The following is a 21,655-nucleotide window of genomic DNA, read 5'->3' on the forward strand; positions in this document are numbered from 1 at the left end:
AGGGAGGAAGTGATCGCTGATTTGATATTTTGCAAACATAATTAATAAAAAAAATATTATTATATCAAAAAGTTTATTAATAAGTTGTGAACTAGTAACACCCAGTGTTAAATAGTAAATGATAAGAAATATATTAGTAATAATAAGTCATTTATTACTAAGTTGTGAATTAATAATGACAAATGTTAAACAAGCAATAACAAAAAATATACTAATAATGACAAGTTTGATAACTTTTTTTATACCAAAAAATCTGATATAAAGATATTTTAGTCATTTGATTATATTTACAAAATACCAAATCAAGTACCACTCCTTCTTCTAGGATGTGTCTAAATTGAAATATTATAATTTTCAACTTATTTTTATATTATTTTCTCCGAAAAATAATTTCTCATCATTAATTCAATATTAATATTAATAACTTATTTTAAGCTGGCTAACATTATAATGGGCCGTCGGCAAAAGATTACACTATAATGGGCCTGGTTTCGGGCGATAATAATGGACCTTTTTAGATTGTTTTCCATAATGTAAGACCAGCCCAAAACATAATAGCCCCCACACCGCAATCCACAGCTCGTCTTTCTTGCTAAATGCTATGGAACTCGCCATAGAAGCAAGCTATGGCGTTTCCGCCAATTTCATTTGCTTCATCTTCGGCTTCTTCTGCATGCTCCTGCTCCTCTTCTCTGCATTTTCTTCATTTTCAACCTCAATTCTGCCCTTCCAGTAGTTCCGTGACTTTCAGATTCAGAGTTTCTTGTTCTAACCAGACAGCTCATTTTGACACTGAACAACCCCGACGAGTGAAGGTAACTTCAGAAGGAGCCGAGAAGAAAAAGAAGAATAGTGCTAGACCAAGTTTCTTTGACCAAATTCGAGATAAATGGACTCTCAAACTGAGCTCACCGAGAGAAAAATTCCCGTGGGAAGAACCAGAACAGCAAGAAGACGAAGAAGAAGACGGGGGAGGAAAGCCTGACCGGGAGTCTTCTGGGACTTATGTATCTGAATCCATGGTAGAAGTGAAAGCTTCAGTGATTCATCCTGTGAGTTCCCAGTCTCGAAATCATTTTTCCCCTTGGCATCAAGCCGTCCAGCCCCTCGATAGACAGGTTGACTCTGAACCTGACATTGCTGATAACGATGGAAAACTATTAGAAAATAATGTCACTGGATCTTTTACTGGGAAAAATGAGATTTTGGGAGAGAAAAGAAATGATGGCGAAGTTGATAGCGAACTCTACAATGGTCATGGAAGTCCGGTTGTGGCTAAGGCAACTAGGGAGACCATCCGCTCAATGGAAGGAAAGAGAATTTTTTCAAAGGACAGGTCAAATAGTCATGAGAGAGATCATAGCGATATTCGCTGGTTGAATGAAGAAAATAGGGATTCTGGTAATTTGCCATCCCAGAGAGTGAATGGAGAAGAAGGTCGGGAAAGAGATAGAAAAAGGAGAAGCAACACGGAGTTGGCAGATAAGTTGGTTCCCGAACATGAGTTGCGAAGGCTCAGAAACATTGCCTTGAGGATGGTCGAGAGAATCGACGTTGGGGTCGCGGGCATCACGCAAGAATTGGTGGATTCTATTCATGCCAAATGGATGGAGGATGAAGTAGTGAAGTTGAAGTTTGAAGGTCCTCTTGCGGCTAACATGAGACGGGCCCATGAGATTTTAGAGGTCAGTTCATTTGACCCTCCCTTCCTTGTTGAATTTATGGTTTCGAATCCTTTGTTGATTTAGCGTGTTGTCTGATTTGAAAACTTTGCTGACATATTCTTCTGTTGTAACCTATGCAATGGATCAACCTGGGGTTTCATGAATTGAGATGCAACCTTAATTTTCTAGGACCTCCTTTTGGTCATGTATCACTTCTATTTTTAGGTGGTGTTGTGTCATATACATCATAAGTGCTAGAATCTTATTCACTAAATTGCCTTTACACCTAATCAGAGAAAAACTGGAGGCTTAGTGGTATGGCGGTCAGGCAGTTCGATAGTGCTGTATAGACAATCGAACTACAACCTTCCCTGTGTACGAAAGCTTGCCAAACTAAACCAGGATAATGTGACTACTGTGCACCATTCAGAGGATGTTGAGAATCACACTCAAGTAAGAGTGAACGAACCAGTTAGAACTAAAGATCCAGCTATGCCAGACTCCACAAATTATTTGAAAAATCTATCTGAAGAAGAATACATGGAACTGATTGACCTCAACGATTTGTTAGATGAGTTAGGACCACGTTTCAAAGATTGGGCTGGCCGTGAACCATTACCTGTTGATGCGGACTTATTACCTGGTGTGGTTCCGGGATATAAAACTCCATACAGACTTCTTCCTCATGGGATAAGACCTGGTTTAAGAGACAAGGAGATGACAAATTTTCGAAGACTTGCAAGAACTATGGCTCCACACTTTGCCCTTGGTATGCAAGGAACAACATAATCTAATTCTATTCATGCCCCTGCTTTCAACATATAAATAACATTATTTCTTTAAAACTGTAGGTAGAAACAGGGAGCTGCAAGGTCTGGCTAAAGCTATGGTGAAGCTATGGGAAAGAAGTGCAATTGCAAAAATAGCCATTAAACGTGGTGTGCTCAATACAATGAATGAGAGGATGGCAGAACAACTCAAGGTATGCCTCTGTGCCTAATTGTCTGATTTAATGTTCTTAAAAATTTACCAAAAGTCTGTGAAGGCAGCCATGCTTTCACTTCGCATTGAATGAGACCTACCTATTTGCATGTGAGAATACAAGGGATGATATTTCAGTCTCTATAGCCATTGAATTTGTTTCTGTATGATTTATATGTAGAAAAAGAAAGAACACTTGGCAATAAATCATACCTCTGTCTTTAATTAATGTTTGTCCTCTTGGTTATTTTTAGCATTTCTCCGGCGGCTTGGAGTTTGCTGCTTTAATTTTTTAACTTTGCTGCCCAACTAAATGATTAATTTCACTCACAAGCAGTTGTGCAATCCATAACCAAGTTTTCATAACTGGATAAAAGATTTCCCCTACAACTGAATAACCACGTGTTGTACCAGAATAACAACTAAGAAAGGCAAAAGTTGAATGGTACTGCTATCCTCCATTGACTGGGAATGAAAACTTCAGAGTATTCTATGAAATCTGAAGACGCAAAAATCATGGGTACCTGCATGTCCTATTTATTGCCTAGGCATGTGTATTTGTATATTTTGTTTCTGACTTTTGAAGTGGCAGATGTTCCAGGTCAATGTAAACTTCGCACATGTGTGACTTCTATGGATTTTATTTTTAATTACGCAATGGTAGTAAAGCCATTGCGTTTTTTTCACCTGCATCAGTGTATATTATTTTCCTGAAATTTTTGGGTTCCAACATGCCTCACATGGATTTAATACCCCAAGGATTGCTTACACGCAGACCTTCTCGGTTTCTGACAAATTAGACTTTCTGGGTGCTGATTATAATATTTGTTTCATTCTTTCAAGCCTATGATGACCATTGGTGCTTGTAAAATCCCAACCCATGCGCCTTTTTAGTCGTATCCCACTTTAGCCCTCTTTTATTAATCCAAAAATAAAAAAGTCGTTCTATCACTGAGTCTATCACATCCGAGTGAAAAAAATGTGTTGATTCAGACTTATCACTGACAAATGCATTTCATGCATGCAGAAATTGACTGGGGGGACTCTACTTTCAAGAAATAAGGATTATATCGTATTTTATAGGGGCAATGACTTCTTGCCACCTGCTGTCACAGAGGCATTGACTGAGAGGCACAAACTAGCCCTGCTCAAGCAAGATGAGGAAGATCAAGTGCGACAAATTGCTTCATCATTGACTAGGTCTACTGGAAAAGCTTCTCAAATTCCATTTGTTGCTGGTACCCTTGCTGAAACTAAGGCAGCAACCACCCAATGGGGACATCAACCAAGTAGCCAAGAAGTTGAGAAAATGAGGAGAGATTCAGCTATAAGCAAACTGACTTCTATAGTTAAAAACCTGGAGAAAAAATTAGCTCATGTAAGTTACCAAGGGTCCAAGTCCCACAAAGTACAGAGAATTCTCAGCTTTAAGTCTTACATTTTACCATATCTATCTAACATTTGATTGTTTCTAGGCTAAAGCGAGGGTCAAGAAGGCTGAGAGGACTCTAGCAAAAATGCAAGATGGTTTTGAGCCAGCAGATCTTCCAAATGATTTGGAAACATTAACTAGTGAAGAGAGATTCTTGTTCAGGAAGATTGGTCTTAGTATGAAACCGTTTCTACTTCTGGGTAAGAATAGCAAATTCTTTTAAAATTCATGAAAAGCTTCTCGTCTGTAGAACATTTATTTAAATATCTAGTTGTCTGATGCATGGCATTTTTGTTTCAGGCAGGCGAGGTGTTTATTCTGGTACCATAGAAAACATGCATCTACATTGGAAGTACCGTGAGTTGGTAAAGATAATTGTGAGTGGGAAAAATTCTGCCCAAGTAAAGCATATTGCAATATCTTTGGAAGCTGAAAGTGGTGGGGTTCTAGTGTCTGTGGATAAAACTCCTAAAGGTTATATAATTATTGTTTATCGTGGAAAGAACTACCTCCGTCCACGTTCTCTGAAACCTCAGAATTTGTTATCACGAAGGCAGGCATTAGCTCGATCAATTGAGCTTCAAAGACGTGAGGTAATCATGCAATGACATGGGGATAAACGCTGAACTGAGACCTTATATGTATTTGTTCTTTAATCTTTTTTGCACATGTTTCCAGGCACTAAAACATCATATCATAGACGTAGAGGAGGAGATTGAGTTGCTGAAATCTGAGCTGGTAGTGCTTTTTATTGCTTCCTAAATATCTTTGACATGCTTATATTGTTAACTTTATTTTATTCTTTTTACATTTGCTTGCATATGTTTTGCTTATTTTAGGATGATTTGAGAAATGGAAAGAAGATTGCCGATGAGGAAACTGTTTATTCAAGACTGGCTGAGCCTAATTTTTCTGATGACGACTTGGAAGAGGTATTTTTATGAGTTTCTTTGTGTAAACTACAGATAAGGAGGAAAGAAACTTTACCTAGATTGAAAAGTATAAAACTTATTACAGCTTTTTTTTTTTTAATGGAAATGTTATTACATTTTTTAGATGGCTGCTATCAAATTGTTTTAATCATAATAGTTTTTCATGCAGTTTACTGAAAAAATGCTGGTAGCAAAGTCTTGCTCTTTTGAGGTTTTGTCCTAATTAAAAAAATAAAACTCTTCGAAAGTAATTTCAGGAGTTGACTCTTGTCGCATTTTGCTGTGTTTTGAATGCTTTGATACGTTTACCTCTTTGAAAACTCTAAACGCCGCGTGTCCAATGAAGTCAGATGCTTCTCCTTCTTCCCTTAAATCTGATCATTCCTCTGTTTTCATTGGTCAACCAGAACGAAGGATCAGAGACGTACTCTGACAAGTATTACAGCAGTAGTGAGGATGAGAATATTCAGGAGGAGGAGGAGGCTTGAATTGGTATAGTGCTGCATTGCATTGGTTAGCTGGGGAAGCTCAATTTTGGTAGCGTGCGTATCAGTCAATTATGTAGTTTAAACTACTGATCGATGAACGGGATGATGGCAGAAACTCTTGAGCTGTTATTTTCTTGAGGAAACTTTTTTATGATAATAAGGCAATTAGGTCTGCTGTCTGAACTGCTGTCATTCTATGTAAATATATTACTGTAAATATGTTTCGTTAATGATATGTGAAAAGTTTGTTTTTAAACAGAATGTAATTTTTTTTGGATTAATATAATTTTTAGCCCCTCATGTTTGTTCTCATTTTGGTTTTAGTCCCTCAAATTTTAAATCATAAGTTTTGGTCCCTCAAGAGGCAAAATGATTCAAATTTTTATTAGATTATAGGGAGTAATGTTTTAAATGAAAAGAAACTTGAGAAATCAAAACTATAGTTTAGAACTTGAGAGATTAAAGCCAAAATCAAAGTAAATTTGAAAGATCACAGTTTGAATTTTATTTTTTTGTTGGTAGGAAATGTGTGATGACCAAGGAACAAAAAATTGCATATTAAATCGGTTGAAGTAATGATTCAAAGATTAGTTGGTCGGACTAGGGTTAGTTCGGGATCAAACCGGTTATATTAAAATAATATAATTTAATTGAAAGTAACAAAATATAACAATATTAATAATCACTAATAAATAAAATTAATAATCATTGATAAAAAAATTATGATTAAAATTCATTCAAATTTATAATGACTAAATATTAGGAGTTAAATAAAAAAAAGATTAATAGCAACATAATCATTCAAATCTTTTTATTATTGTTTTTGACTGATTCACACCGGTTGATATCGGTTTAATTCCTAATCGATTCAATATCTAAATCAAATCAAAATCAAATCAGATTACTGGCTGATTCATTAGTTTTTTGTTTAAACCAGCCAATTCTGTTTTTTTCCCCCTTGTTAATGACACTAATATGTTCTTGGGCTTAAGCTTTCCCTCCTTATTGTCATACCACAATGAATTAAATTTGTATAATATACTAATAGTGGTTGGGTCTAACAAAAAAAATATTAGTCTTTACAATGTGGTATACTAAATATTGAATCCTCATTGCGAAAAGTATTAATATTTAGTATTTGATTGTCTCTAATATAGGATACTTATGCCTAGCCAAAAAAAAAGTTTGTAAAATACATAATTTACAAGTTGTAAAAAAAAAATACTATTCATTTTTTCAAGGAACAAAAAACCGGACTGAACACTAAATCGATTAAGGTAGTGGTTTAAAGGTCAGTGGGTCAGGATCAGAATCAACTTAGGATCCAACCGGTCATATTAAAATAATATAATTTAATTGAAAATAACAAAATATATTAAATTAATAATCACTAATAACGAAATATGAGGAAATATGACAATAGTTTGATCGTAACAATAACAAAGTATAACAATATTAAGAATTTTGATTTTTATGGTTCATCATTAACTAAAATTAGTAATTATTGGTATCAAAATCATTATTAAAATTCATTTAAATCTATAAGGGCTTAATACTAGGAGCTAAATAACAAAAAATAAGATTAATAACAACATAATCATCCAAACCAGTTTATTATTGGTTCACTATAGGTTCAACTCCTCCTAGTTTAATATCCAACCAAACCGAACTGGCTGGTTGGGTTTTCTTTTTTGTTCTCTGCATTTTTTAGCTGTATAATACAAGAGGCCCATATGATACAATTCACAAGTTGTTCTATGAGAAGGATGTTAATATGTTGCTTAAATCCTTTTCTACTCACCCTTTTTACCAAACATATTTTTTAAATACCAGACAGATAATTAATTCCCCATTCCCCTAAATTTACCATACCAATTTTAGTTGTATAAATTTTTTTCATTATATTTATAATTGATGTTGGAAATATTCACAAATTGTTGATACTGGGGCTCATTTCTCATGTATCATGGATTGCAGAGGGGTCCACCTAGTTAAAAAGCATTCATGAAAGATAAGTAAACTATACACACACGTTTTTTTTTCCCCTGGCCTTGCTGTAGCAGTTAGAGAAAATAAGAGAAGAATGAGTCGCATCTCTCTAGATATGTAGGTATTCATGTTGTATATTCTTACTTTACCCACTAAATTATATAGAATGGAAATTGGGAAAATGATGGGGGGGGTGTGGCAATAATCACAATATCCACTAGGATGTTAAGGGCAGCTTCATTCAGTAGCGGGGCAAATCAGCCAAGGCATAAAAGCAAGCAAGGCTCTGTCTGTTGCTTCTTTTTATTTTTATTTTTATTTTTTTGGGAGGCTAAGTACTGGTATTATTTTATTAGAGTCAATTTTGTTCGAAGCATTTTCGCATTTTCAGGCATTACATGTGGATATCTCTTCCAGTAAAAATTAGATTATGATTGATTACATTACGAGGAACTAACTCTTTTTATCGTTTGTATTTTTTTTTCTTTCCATGTTCTAGGTTGTAAATCGCATGTAGATCATGAATATTTTCCAGTTCTATGTTCATCTATGGGCCTAAATGATCCTCATATTCTGGGTTTTATGTCGTTTTGGAAATTTAAGAAGACAAAAATGCTGAGGCCCAGCCCACAAAATGTCACATTTCTTGCATTATTAAGGCCCACTTTATTTCATTTAAGACGTGTGAAAACTCCCAACGAATGTTTCAGATATAATAGGATTGTGCGTGTGTATGGTTGGTTTTACAACGTCAGTGGCCAAAAGTCAATTTGGTAAAAGCTCATTTGTGCCAATAACCTCATAGCTTAGTGGCACAAAGACTCTCTTGCTAATGGGAGGTCACGTGTTCCCTCTTGTTTGTAACTTGAAGCCAAGTTAATGAAAAAAATAATACTACCTCCGGTCCTAATTATAAGAGCCAGTTGACTAATTTGAAGAGATTAAGGAAGTAAGTTGAGTTAGTTACTTGTCCTAAATAAGTGTTGCCTTTTCTAAAATATCCTTATTAATCAAGTATATTGACTAGAACTATCATTGTTAGAAGGGCTACTTTGAAAAAAAAATGTATAAATATAAAAGACATAGTAGATTGGGGTCTTATATTTAGGACCAAAATAAAAGTCAAACAGGGTCTTATATTAGGACCGGAGGTAGTAATAGATTAAGGAAAACTCAAATATATGTGCTCTGCAAGAATTTTTTTCTTCTTCCATTTTTTCCTCCACTTAATGCCCTCCGGAGAAAATAAGCAGTAATAATTATATCTTGAAATTTGAAATATGACATATATATTTAAGGGAAAAATGAAATTTCAATTCAGCATAGGTCAAAGGGATGGAGAACATAACAATTAACAAGTTGAACTTTATTGCCCCTATAGTTAAGTAATCACAGAATTCAACAAAGATATAGATAGCTAAGTACAGTTAGTAGATATGGAGGGATATTGAATTGAAATGTAGTGGCAGTTTAAATTTCAATGATATAATTATAATCCATCAGAGAAAGGGAATGTGAAGTGGGGATGATTCTAAATTGGGGGCTGAACCTTTTTGGCATCATTCATGAAGGGATGATTACTGGTAGTTTACCCAAATACAAGAAAAGGCATAGAAGAAAGGTCAAGTGAGAGCACCAAACAAGTCGGAAACATTGAGCAACAAGGAAGCGTTGTGGTCCCTTAGAAGAGACAGAGAGCAATTAGAGAGATTTTTTGAACAAAGGCAACTTAGCCTTGGAATTGGAAGATACCAAAGAAACGTTCTTATGTTACGGCTCCTCCAACCCCACCATTGCCAAGTGGTCTCCTTGGACAATGACACGTTGGGATCTTGTGATTTCAAAAAAAAAAAAAAAAAGAGGTTGAAGACAATTATTTCTAATTAAAATTTAGATATTTCAAACCGATGCTTTCAATTATGAATAATTCTTTTGTAAGACTCGGAATCTTTTTTTGTTTGAAATATCAGAGCTAGTTGAAGAGTTTGTTTTGCTCTTAAATATAGAAGGCTAATCCATTCTGTTTTTTCAAATTTATAATTTTTTAAAATTATCTTTATTAATGACATATATTAAATGGGCTTTTTATTACTTATTCCGCTTTCAATTTCTTTTCTTATCACAAAATAATTAGGTTTATTTTGAACTTGACAATTATGTTGGAAGAGGTGGAGGAGGACATGAAAAGTTCCCTTGCCCACCCCTATATGGATATGAAATGGTTTTTAATTAGTATATGCTAATTGTCATTTGTTAAATTCTTTTTAACATCAGAAAGATTATCACATGGCCTCTCAATTTTTATCTATAATAAAAAAAATAAACTATTATTAAATCTGAACTGTTTAATTTTAATTTTAATGATCTAGATCTATGACTAGCATGCTATGCTCATCATCATTTATGACGAGCATGTTCTTTTCCCCCCTAAATTCTACATACTCATATACATTATATATGTAAAAGCAAAAAATACAAAATTATGAAATTATCTCAACGCAAACCTAAGTGATGCTGCATGTGCCAAGGAAATTCTAGAAAGGCATCTACTTGTAATCCTACTTTCAAACAAACACATGTGATGCTAACACTACTTTTCATTACCTGCCATCAAACAATCACATGGGAGAAGAACTATTCGCAAAAACTTTGTATATTTCCCTCTGGCGCATAATATATATATATATATATATATATATGCACACATTTTGTCCTGTCTTTAGTATAAGAATTAGTTTAACTTTTAATTTAATCTTAAATATAATAATTTAATCTATTTTGTCTCTCATATTTATCTATTTTTTTAAAATAGTTCTTGTAATAGTTACACATATTAAATATTGCATTAAATAATACACATGGCTAGCAGGGTATTTTTAAAAGAATAACTCTTATTTATTATAAATAACTAACTAAATAAATTTTTTAATCTACTTAAATTAGTCAACTGATTTTTATATTAAGGATTAGATATGGTGTATTCACAAATGCTATGACAGGACATTGTTTACCTTTTGAGTTTTCAAATTAGTGAAGGCCATTTCTAATAAATCCTTTTAGTAGGATTCTCTTGGTTCAGTGTGATTTAACAAAACAATTGTAAGAAAAGAATCATTTGTATTAAACTAATTAGATTATGTCATTCTTAATCTATCCATACTGACTTAAAAAATTAATACTAAAATTCATAATCATATTTACTTTCATGTATAATTAGGAGGAAAAAATGGCAAAGTGGGACCCACTCAAGTGGATTCCACGTCCGCATCTCTTCTCTAAAAGAAGTTGAAGAAAAAGAAGAAATATGCAATTAGGATTAATAGGTAAAGGGACAAAATTTGAACATCCAATAGAGCTTATAATTATTGGACTAATGCCTTATTAGCATGAACTTTCCCTGTGCACTTTTAGACTTTGATGCAAGGTACAGCTTGTGATTATGAGAGGGTTCATGAACATCATCATACCCTAAACAAGGACTAAGCATCTTTATGAGGAAATTAAATCATAATAGTCCTAATTACTGTAGTGAACTGTATTAATGAGGGCCATTAAGTACTATATATAGGTCCAACCAAATTCCATGCTTCATAATTGTCCATGTTTCACGCATAATTGACAATTAAGCTCTCACATTTTCTCTTTACTCTTCTGATTTTTCCTCTTTATTAATATGAGTCCGCACCTCAGCGATGCTCCTCTGTAATTAACACGACTTTCCTTCGGTTTTAAATGTAAGAGTTAGTGGATAAGTTTTTTTTATTCTAAATGTAAGATTTTATTTTATTTTGTCTCCTAAATTTATAATTTTTTTCTCTCAAAAATTCTTTCTATTAATTGCACTTTGCACATAATAATTTTTTTTTTATAATCAAGAGAGGAGGTTTTTCATGCAAATAGTTAGAAGCAATACTTAAAAAAACCAGCACATATTTTTTTAATAAATAATTGATTTTACTGATTTTTTTAATATCTGTAAATTAGTTATTTAGTTCCTATATTAAAACAAAACTATAAGATTACTTTGTTGTGGAATTTTATCATTCAATATATAAGTCAGTGTTACAGAAATTTGTCAACTCGTACTAATTGTTTTATTCCAAAAAATGCTATTGTCAATATCCAATTAGAAGATAGAAAAAGTACATGCTTTTCAAATTTATGGTATTTATTAGAGATAAATATGGGAACCAAAGTAATTTAAAGACTTATTTAATAGAACTCAGATCAAACTGATGACCACGTCAGTATTTGAACCCAATTGTGAATGCTGAATAGTATATATACTACCTGCTAGATTCATTCAACTTAATTCAAATATAAAATAATATAGCTATCAGTTAATTATAGTTTGAATTTCTAAGTGGAGTTATCAATTAGGAATACGAGCACGTGGGAAAGGTATTTATCACTTAAAATAAATGAAACTAGGGGGAAAAAAATAACCAGTTGAGTTTGGAGAAAGAAACAAATAATAAGAATAAAAGATAAGTTCACACCAAAAGTAAAATATAAATAAAGGATAAATTACGAAGATCACAGACTTTTCAGAGTTCAAGTGTATGATTATAGCCGTGTTGTAGAAATGAAAAGCCTATGCAAAATAAGATATACTCATCTGATCCTAAATATAAGACTTTTTTCGTGATATAATTTATATTACGAAAAGAGTCTTATATTTAAGACCAAAAGAGTAATTATACGCGGTTGAATCTATGTATCATATTAGTTGAGAAAAAACTCACCCATTAAAATTTCAATGACCTAGGTTCTTCTTTTTTTGGAATAAATTATTTAATAAAAATTTTCATCTATGTTTATATACTATATTATACCTAGGGAATAATACTCAGACTAAGTTTTTCTAGCTATGACATCAAGTTCTCTGATTATACATGACTATGTATCTTTTTTTTTGTCAGCCTATAGTAAAATGGCTCCTTGAAGAAATATAAAACACATAATAACACAAAATCTAATTGATTAATTTGGAGAGATTAGAAAAAATTAAGTTAGTTATAATAATAAATAGATATTGTATTTCTTAAAATATCTTTATTAATTATGTGTGTTTGAATTACCTATTGATAGTGACTCTTTCATATATACAACTATTATAGGGATTACTTGAGAAAAAAATAGATAAATATTAGAGACAAAATAGATTAAGTTTTATATTTAGGATCAAATTGAATATCAAAATTTGAGACTAATAGTTATAATAGGTAACTTGATTTTTGTTCATACATAAATATCGTAGAGCTTGATAGAATTTTTTCCTTTTTCTTAACTAAAATGTAACATTTTCGGAAAATAAATTTTGTGATAGAAAAGTATAGTTCTTGAAAAGAAACACTAATGTTTTTTTTTTTTTTGCTTTTATCTGCAAGAAAAAGTTGTTACTCATATACCTAGTAATATGATTCAGAAAAGGCGTCGGATATCAGATGACCAAAATAAAAAAAATTATATATATATATTTTTTTGCAAAATTAAGAATTAAGAATGCATGAAACTGTCAATTAATTTATTTTACGTTAGCCACAAAAATGAATTTATTTTACATCAAAATTTAAATCTCACAGAAATAATGAAGACTTCAATTTGAGAAATTGATTAAAAAAAGAAGTTATACCCGCGAGTATATCCATATCATGAGAATGCTCACGGTCCCACCAAAAGAAGTAATAAGCCATTAAAGAACTGCATAAATTCCTGTTAGATTCTTTCAATTTAAATCAATTATAAATTAATAAAGCTATCAGTTAATTTAATTACAGTTTGAACTCGGAAGAACTAGCAATACGAGCACGTGGGAAAGGTATTACCATTTTAAAAAAATAAAATTAAAAAAATGAGTTGGAGAAAGAAACAAATAATAAAAATAAAGGATCAATTCACACCAAAAAATAAAATAAAATAATGAACAAGTTACAAAGGACGCACGAAAATTTCAGAGTCCAAGTGTATAATTACTGATTATAGCCATCGAATGGTATTTTTTTAAAAAAATTTAGAGTACATAATAATAATAATAATAATGTAAATAAACCCATTCAACTGTGACAACTCTTCGTACAATCAAATTAATTATAATAATAATGTAAGTTGAGGATAAAATTAAATATGTCGAAATCGGAGGAATTTTAAAACCGAGGGAACGTTGGTTATAGCATGTCACAATCCACTCATGATTATTATATAATTTTGCATATATAGTCCGCGCATGTTAATTTAATTTTTTTATTTTGCTGGAATCCACATATATTTATATATAGACGAAAGTACTTTTCGTCTTTTGACTTCTTATACAAGACTTTGTTTTAATCTTTAAATTTTATAAAATATTTTTTAATTCCTCTAACTCTAATATTATTAACTTTATTAACACAATATGCTGTCATTAAAATTTTAAATAATGATAAAAAAATTTCGTGCTAACATATTATGTTTAATTTTAAAAAAAAAAATTGACACAAAAAAAAACATCATTTAAAACTAGTTAAACAACCAAAACTACATTTTATCTACATGAAAAATAAAATTTAGAATAAATATTTACAAGTTATAAATAATCTTATTAATTTCAAGTTAAACTAAATTTCATCTTATTGCCATAAGAGGAGGGAAGAGAATTTTTTTTAAAAAACAGAAGTAGTTGTATATCCAAAACTTAAATTTGAGATCACTAATTTTGGTCCAAAAAAAATTTGAGATCACTAATTAAGCTAATACATCTATTGCCAGATAATCCGAGTAAAATAGTTGTAAAAAAAAATCTTGAGATAATAAAAATTTTAATCCTTTAAATTTGGTACCTAAAATTTATTTTTTATCATTTAAATTTCCAATACAATTTTATATATTTTTATTTAGTTTCTTCAGACCAACAATGTTTTCTACAATCCATAGATAAGTTGTCATCTTTAAGCTAATGATTAGACCACATATGCCTTTAAAAATATGTTTTCAAACCACGAGGACTAATTTTGCATGATCATAAAACTATAGGGACTTGCGTTGATAGAAAACTAAATTTTAGTAACCAAGTTAATATTCAGGGTAAACTTGAGAAACCAACAGGGATTTTTGGCCATGACTTTTTTAAAAAAAGGGGGGCAAACTCCGAGAATTAAAAAAAGGGAAGCTTGCAAGTAGCTTCGTCCATTGACTAAAATTCAAACTTTTCAAGGCAGGAACGGATGGACCTTTGACTCTCTACTTTTCCAACCTTCTCCCCCCCTGGCGGACTGACTTCGCTCCTTCCCTCCCCCTCTCTCTCTCTACTTTTCTCTTATTTTCCAGCTCTCTCTCCTTTTCTCTGCTTCATTATATGTATAAGTTCACTGCTTCCTTCAACTTTTCAAGCTCTCTCTCTCACTTACCTACAACAACCAGACAATCCATCTCTCTTCTCTCTCTTCTCTCTCTCTCTCTCTCTCTCTCTCTCTGTGGCTGCTCTCTCATATCCAGGTGGGGCTTTCTTATGGCATCTGAGTTATGTAGTGTTCACATTTCATTTAAAAATCTCTTCTATTTTTCCCAATCCTATATACTTTTCAAAACCCTTTGTGATCTGATCCTGCTATTCACACACACACAACCACAAAACAATTAAGCACCTTGAATTTTTCTATACCTTGAGAATTTTCACTACTCCTCCATTTCCTCCCTCCTGCGGCCTGTCCCCCCAACCACAGCATACATATGTCTTCTGTTAAGTTGCTTCTTTCATTTTTCACCGAAGATTACATAAACCAAAGCATACTACAATGACAGACATCAGATTCCCAACATTTTCTGATCATCATCTTCCTATGATGACAATACAACCTATGTTTATTATTCCTTAGCATCAATCCATGGACGCTGTCTTCTCCCTCCCCGAGCCTGCCAGAGCTATTTTTCTGCAATCTATAGTGCAGTTCTCGGGCTGCTCATACATTTGTCTTTGGGCCTATGATTCCCCCTTGTCCAAGTATAACACACACACTTGTTGTTGTTGTATGGTAGAGTTTCTTCCTTGGTCATAGGTTTGTACTTACGTTTCTGAATTGCTTTTCTGAGCAGCCGTTTGCTGTGTTTGGATGGATTGTTCAATGTAAGAATCAACCAACCGAGCACTTCTTTGGGGATTAGTGTAGCTCAAAGGCTTTTTGACCAATATAGGAGTTTAACATTTGATGTCAATGAGTAATTCTCATTTTTTCCCTTCTCTGTGAATGAATATGAGTTTCAGTGTGTGTGTTTTATGTATTGTTTATTTGTAAAGTTATTTATGTCGGTTGTTTTTGTTTTATATAGCCGTATTCCAGGACTGGCTTTCAAGAACCGCAGCTACCTTGAGTTGCAGCAACCAGATCTTCTAAGACGGGCATGGACCCCAATACAGACACAATTCTATCAGGTAATTAATTATGAGCTGAATATAAGGATTTAATATGAAGCATTTGTTTGGGCTAATTAAGGTAACTAACCTTTTTATTTTTTATTTTTTTGCAGGAAGCAAGGATTAAGGTCTGCTGTGTGAAGAATAATGAACTGAATACATGAAAAAAATTGATTGCTGAAGTTAATTATGCAGAAAATTCAACCAACCTTCTAAAGCCATTGTTTTGTTGCGTTGTTCACAGACGGCTGTCTTTATGGGGTGCAACAATGGAGAAATGGAACTTGGATTCCCAGACATGTCTCAAGTAAGCAAACCATATCTGGTATTTCAGAATAAATGATTCATGTCTCTGATATGCTCATGAAGTTTTTGATTTTGCTGTGCAGGATGATATTCAAACAGCACTAAGGAATTGGTTCCCAGATGAATTTTCCAGATTACAGTCATCATCAAATCAGCAGGCAAACATTGATCAGAGTCAGAACCCACCTTCATCATCTTCATCTTCATTGAGATCACTCTCACTATCTGCAGGAAGCCCTGAATACTCATCCCTTCTGTTCAACATTCCTGGATCTTCTCCTCATTTTCCTCAAGATCATCAATCCCTCACAGCTTCTTCTTCTGGCTCACACCAGCAAGCCATCCAAGCATTAGCTCAAGCCACAGTACAGAGCCCATTTCCCACACCGGAGACTGAAAATGATGCTATAATGAGAGCAATCCTTCATGTTCTTTCTTCTTCTAATCCACCCTCTTCTTCTTCTTCAGCCCCACTTCATCATCATCAGAATTTGCCTAATTATATGGTTCATCCTCATGATGGGACTAGTGCCTTCAGGAGGTACAGCCCCATTATCCCCTCGCCTTCTTCCCAAAGGGGACCAGGAGGTCAATTGCGCAGGCAAGATTTGTTTAAGAGGTCATTGACATTCTTTAGAGGCTTGAATTTCATCAGAATGAGAGAACGTATTCAAACAACTCGCCCGGCCAGCAGTACACAGCTTCATCACATGATTTCAGAAAGAAGAAGGCGTGAAAAGCTCAACGAGAACTTCCAGGCTCTTAGATCTCTTCTTCCTCCAGGAACCAAGGTACAATAAACCCAATAGATAATTGTTAGATTAAGGAACTCAATATCATATGATTAACGCTCGTGAATCGTCAAACGTCACAGAAAATATATTAGTCCTCTCAGAAATAATATTCTCTTTTGAGCAAATCATCGAGCAGTTTCAAGAGCCTAATAAGAGAATGTGGATTTGGGTTTGTTTCAGAAAGACAAAGCTTCAATACTTACAACAGCAAAGGAAGTACTGAGCTCGTTAATGGCGGAGACAGAAAAGCTTAGAGAGAGAAACAAGTGGCTGGAGGCAGCAACATCATCATCATCAATGGCGGCTGTTCCACCAGCTGTGAAAGAAGCAAGTGGCGATGATCATGAAATCGTAAACGAAAGGTTAAATGTCAGAACAATTTCACGCGAACCAGCATCCAGCCCGTCGGAAGAGAGAATCGTGGACTTGGAAGTGACGGTGAGGGGACAAAGTTCTCAAGTCGATATTCTGATTCGATTACTGGGATTTCTGAAGCAAGATCAAAATCTGAGCTTGATTTCCATGGAAGCTAACACCCATTTAGCTCACGCCACTTCCTTCAACCGTATCACCGTTAGACTGAGGGTTGAGGTATGCTCCTTTCCACGTGAAAACTTCATGAAATTATACCAGAAAAATGGTAAAATAAATTAATTAATTAATACTAATATAAAATATAAATTAAAATTCGTCGTAAACGTTCCGTTAATGGGAATTATTTCTCAGTACATATAACACCTTAGCTCAACTAGTTAGTATATTAGTTTATCAATAATGCAATTTGATTAAAATTAGTAAAATAATTAATAGTTTAGATAAGGAGAGTTGCCAACATATTTAATTCAGTGTCTTGTCATTAATTAGTTTTTATTAGATGCTAGTTGATCGTGTACTTGATAATTGACCTAGTTTCTAAGACTTGTTCATGTTTGGCTCACATTTAGAAATTGTCAATATAATTTTTAACAACTACCCTTTTTCATAATACATGGTTCACAATTTTATGATTTATTAAAAGATCTTTTTTAAAAAATATATATATATAATGAGTTTTTTCCCTCATTCATTCGTAAATGATATTTTCTCAAATACATTACTATCTATCCGATAATGTTTGAATATGTGTGTGTATGTGAGTATATTTCCCACGATAGTACTCCTCCAGTTCTAAATATATAAAAACCCGTTTTGTAATGTAATTTACACTATAAAATGGATCTTATATTTAGGATCAGACGAGTGTCATGTCTTAGATAAATATATATAAAAAATAACATGATAATGATAATAAATTACACAACTAGACCCTTCATTAGTATTATCATACATTTATTTCAAAAACCAAGTTGTCAGAACTAGCCAGGACCCTAAAGGCAAATTGATATGATACATAGTCGCCATGTTTCTAGAATACTAAAAATATAGGCTATTAGATTTAGAATAGTCTAGCTTAATATTAGTCACGTATGCTTTTTGTTGGATCCTAGAATTCACTTTTGATTGGTACAACTAAAGGATGAAGTGATTGCAATAATAGTATATAGATATATAAATAATATGTATAGGGCATAGTAAAATTTAGGAAGGAGGTAAGAAAGTGCAAAAATGTTAGTTTGGTTTTGTTTTGGTTAGGTGGGCATGAAGAGTCACAATCAAGCTGATGAGATGTAAAACGCAAAATTATTCAAACATTCAAAAAGAGGATTCTATTTTTCTCAGCCGTCAAATAAGAATAACAACCACTTTGTTTATGTGTAATTTATTTGCATCATTAAAATGATTTCTTACAGATTTTGACATGTGACATGAGAATGACTAGGACTAAGAGGCTTTCTTAATTACTTCCATGAGAATGATGCTAGGACTTGTAGTTTTTTTTTAAATAACCAAAAGGGCCTTAAATATTACTTTTTTAAAAAAAAAAAATATGTTATATATTAAGTGATTTAGATTTTTAACTCAGGTCAAATTTTGCTTAAAAAATGTTCAATATCTTATTATTCAACTCCTTATCCATGTTATTCATAAATATTATGTTATTTACACTATTTGTGGTTATACTTATAATTAAGTACACTTTTTTTTTGTTTTTAGATTTTAAAAACTAAATGTAGGTTTACATTTCAATTATTGTCCTACGTTGATTGTGGTTTTTCATTTTCAATATGAACAATACATGTAGTTGCTATATACTATCTCCGGTCTTAATTATAAGACTTTATCTACAAACAAGATCTTATAATTATGACCGGAGTTAGCAGAACTTATAAATGTTTTCTTTTTATTATTTTTTTGCATTTTATGATTTATATTTGATATGAATTATTCAGATTAAATATCAATATGTTAAATTTCTTGAAATTATAGTACTACCTCCGGTCCTTAATATAAGATCCTATTTGATTTTTATTTTAGTCCTAAATATAAGATTTCAATCCATTTTGTCTCTTATATTTATACATTTTTTTCCAAAGTAGTCCTTCTAATAATAAGAGTTCTAGTTAATACACTTGATTAGCAATGATATTTTAGGAAAGACAATATCTATTTAGGACAAATAACTAACTTAACTTACTTCTTTAATCTCCTCAAATTAGTCAACTGAATCTTATAATTAGGACCAGAAATAATATAAAAATATGTATACAGTACACACTTGCTGTCCAAATTTGATTAGAACAATCTAAATATTTAAGAGTGATAATAATGTGGCGTTGGAATTTAAGCCATCCAACACCTTCCTTTGTCTTATCAAAGGAAAAAGCAGTATGCATATACGCTTATACAGGGGAATGCGAAAGGCCAAAAGTAGCAACTTTTTTTGTGGAGAATAATGATGTCAAGTGAGTCCTCTTTTATGCGTGCAGGGGAGTGAATGGGACGAGGCTGCCTTCCGGGAAGCTGTGAGGAGAGTGGCTGCTGACCTGGCACAGTGACTGACACCTGGACCAATAACCCTAGCCCACGTCATCAGCCGTCGTCTATAATTTATTCCACAAATTTTTACTTGCGCCCCCAACCAAATACACCCATGTATTTATTTTATATTATATACATATTATCTCATGTGTGTGCATGCCTAGCATTTCATTATGTACTCTGGATGCCTGGAGGCACTGCTTTGACTCAAGTGGATGGGACCCAGGGACCCACCACTCTTTTTGGGAATCAGATGTTGTATTAATTTCATATTTAATTAAATAGTTAATTTTTTAAAAAATTTGAACGGACGCATCATACCTTATTTTAGTTTCATGCTTATATATTATCCCGGTCTTAGTTATAAGATCTTATTTATAAACTATAAATAAAATTTTATAATTAAGATCAGAGATAGTATTAAATGGTGTTGGTTTTTCTCCCCTAAATTTTTATCCAATTTGAAAGATTTAGCATAATAAGAAAAAGTCATCATAAAATCCTAAAAAAAGGCATGTAACGATAAGTTTCAAATGTGAGAAAAATGAAAAAAAAAAAAACTTGACTATAATTTTTTTTAGCAAAGATTTTATTTTATTGGGACATGATAATAGTATAATTTTTTCAACTAATAATAATAATAATAATACAGGAGACTGTGATATAAATAATTAAAGGCGTCACGTTACCTGTTTTGAGTTTTGACTGCTACTTTAGACAGGAAGAGAACAATAATAATAAAATAAGAGAGGATTCAAAAAACTGAAAGATGGTCAAAACTGTGTTATAATTTTAAAACTTATTAAGATTAGAGAGGTCATTAAACAAGCCATATATGGGAGTGGCTCTCATTAAATTCCACGTCATATATTGTGGGCCCCAGAGATTCATTCGTGTTCACGTAGGTACAGTGAGTGAGGGAGTGATGGAGACTGCTTTATTGTTAGTCAATGAATTTTCTTCTGTGGAAATTTCTAAACTCAAACTTTTCAGACGGCGCTTTTGACTGCGCTCCTCCAATGTCCAAACCCATCACATTTATGATTCTTTACATTCCTTTCAACTGATTTATTATTTCTACACACACACACATATATATGTACATATAGAGAGACAGAGAGAGAGATTCAAAGCAATCAGCTAACAAACGAGGGGAAAAAGACCAGGCATTGGATTGGTCATTCAACATGTTGAAATAGTGATGATTTGAAGGTGAGTAATCTAATCATGGCTGAAATAAGGTGAGTTTAATTACTATTAAAATAATATAATTTAAATATATAAGGAAATTAATTCAAAATGAACAGAGTATTTACGTGTAAATCGCATTTAACCTAATAAAACAGAGTTACTACATCATTAATGAATATTATCTTTCTTTGTCTTTTTTCAATTCAACGACAACTCATGCTCAGTCAGAGGAGGAAAAAGTAAAATCCGACCTGATCAGCTTGTTCAAAACTCTTCACTAGACCATCTAATAGCCTGATTTACTTATCTGACCGTCAAGTTGAGTTTAAATACTATGACTATGATTTTGCCAAAAGATATTTGGAGAAATCTAAAAACTTTGTATTGTGTGTGTACATTTTAGGACAAAACGTATGTCAACTTTCTTATATTTATTTTGTCAAGTTCCCTGTAACATAATGAATATAAATAACTTTTCCTATATTTGAATATGAGTTCCCCTTGTACTTAAATCCTGACTCAGCCACTGTCTATGGCACCAGCACTGGGTTTTGGTTTTTGAAAAAAAAA

The 21,655-nt window shown here is 32.7% G+C and overlaps 2 protein-coding genes across 3 annotated transcripts; both read left to right on the forward strand.

Annotated features, from left to right (window-relative positions):
- The first annotated feature begins 608 nt into the window (after positions 1–608).
- LOC114731238 (CRM-domain containing factor CFM3, chloroplastic/mitochondrial) lies at positions 609–5,797 on the forward strand. 2 transcript variants are annotated; one of them, XM_028918378.1, is made up of 9 exons: positions 609–1,685; positions 1,959–2,433; positions 2,516–2,646; positions 3,673–4,023; positions 4,121–4,277; positions 4,378–4,670; positions 4,756–4,815; positions 4,917–5,009; positions 5,417–5,797. In XM_028918378.1, the coding sequence occupies exons 1-9, from the start codon at positions 627–629 to the stop codon at positions 5,495–5,497; spliced, it is 2,700 nt and encodes an 899-aa protein (XP_028774211.1). In that variant the 5' UTR covers positions 609–626; the 3' UTR covers positions 5,498–5,797. The 2 variants fall into 2 exon arrangements, with proteins under 2 accessions (XP_028774211.1, XP_028774212.1); XM_028918379.1 differs by lacking the exons at positions 4,756–4,815; positions 4,917–5,009; positions 5,417–5,797 and having other exon boundaries at positions 4,382–4,529.
- Positions 5,798–15,141: 9,344 nt separating this feature from the next.
- On the forward strand, positions 15,142–19,957 carry LOC114731251 (putative transcription factor bHLH041). The gene is made up of 8 exons (XM_028918392.1): positions 15,142–15,464; positions 15,557–15,679; positions 15,791–15,893; positions 15,989–16,003; positions 16,120–16,182; positions 16,265–16,972; positions 17,156–17,566; positions 19,843–19,957. The coding sequence occupies exons 1-8, from the start codon at positions 15,349–15,351 to the stop codon at positions 19,909–19,911; spliced, it is 1,608 nt and encodes a 535-aa protein (XP_028774225.1). The 5' UTR covers positions 15,142–15,348; the 3' UTR covers positions 19,912–19,957.
- Positions 19,958–21,655: the final 1,698 nt, after the last annotated feature.

This window comes from Neltuma alba, unplaced genomic scaffold, assembly GCF_004799145.2.
Source record: "Neltuma alba isolate B1F8T4 unplaced genomic scaffold, ASM479914v2 tig00012808_pilon, whole genome shotgun sequence".
Lineage (NCBI taxonomy): Eukaryota > Viridiplantae > Streptophyta > Magnoliopsida > Fabales > Fabaceae > Neltuma > Neltuma alba.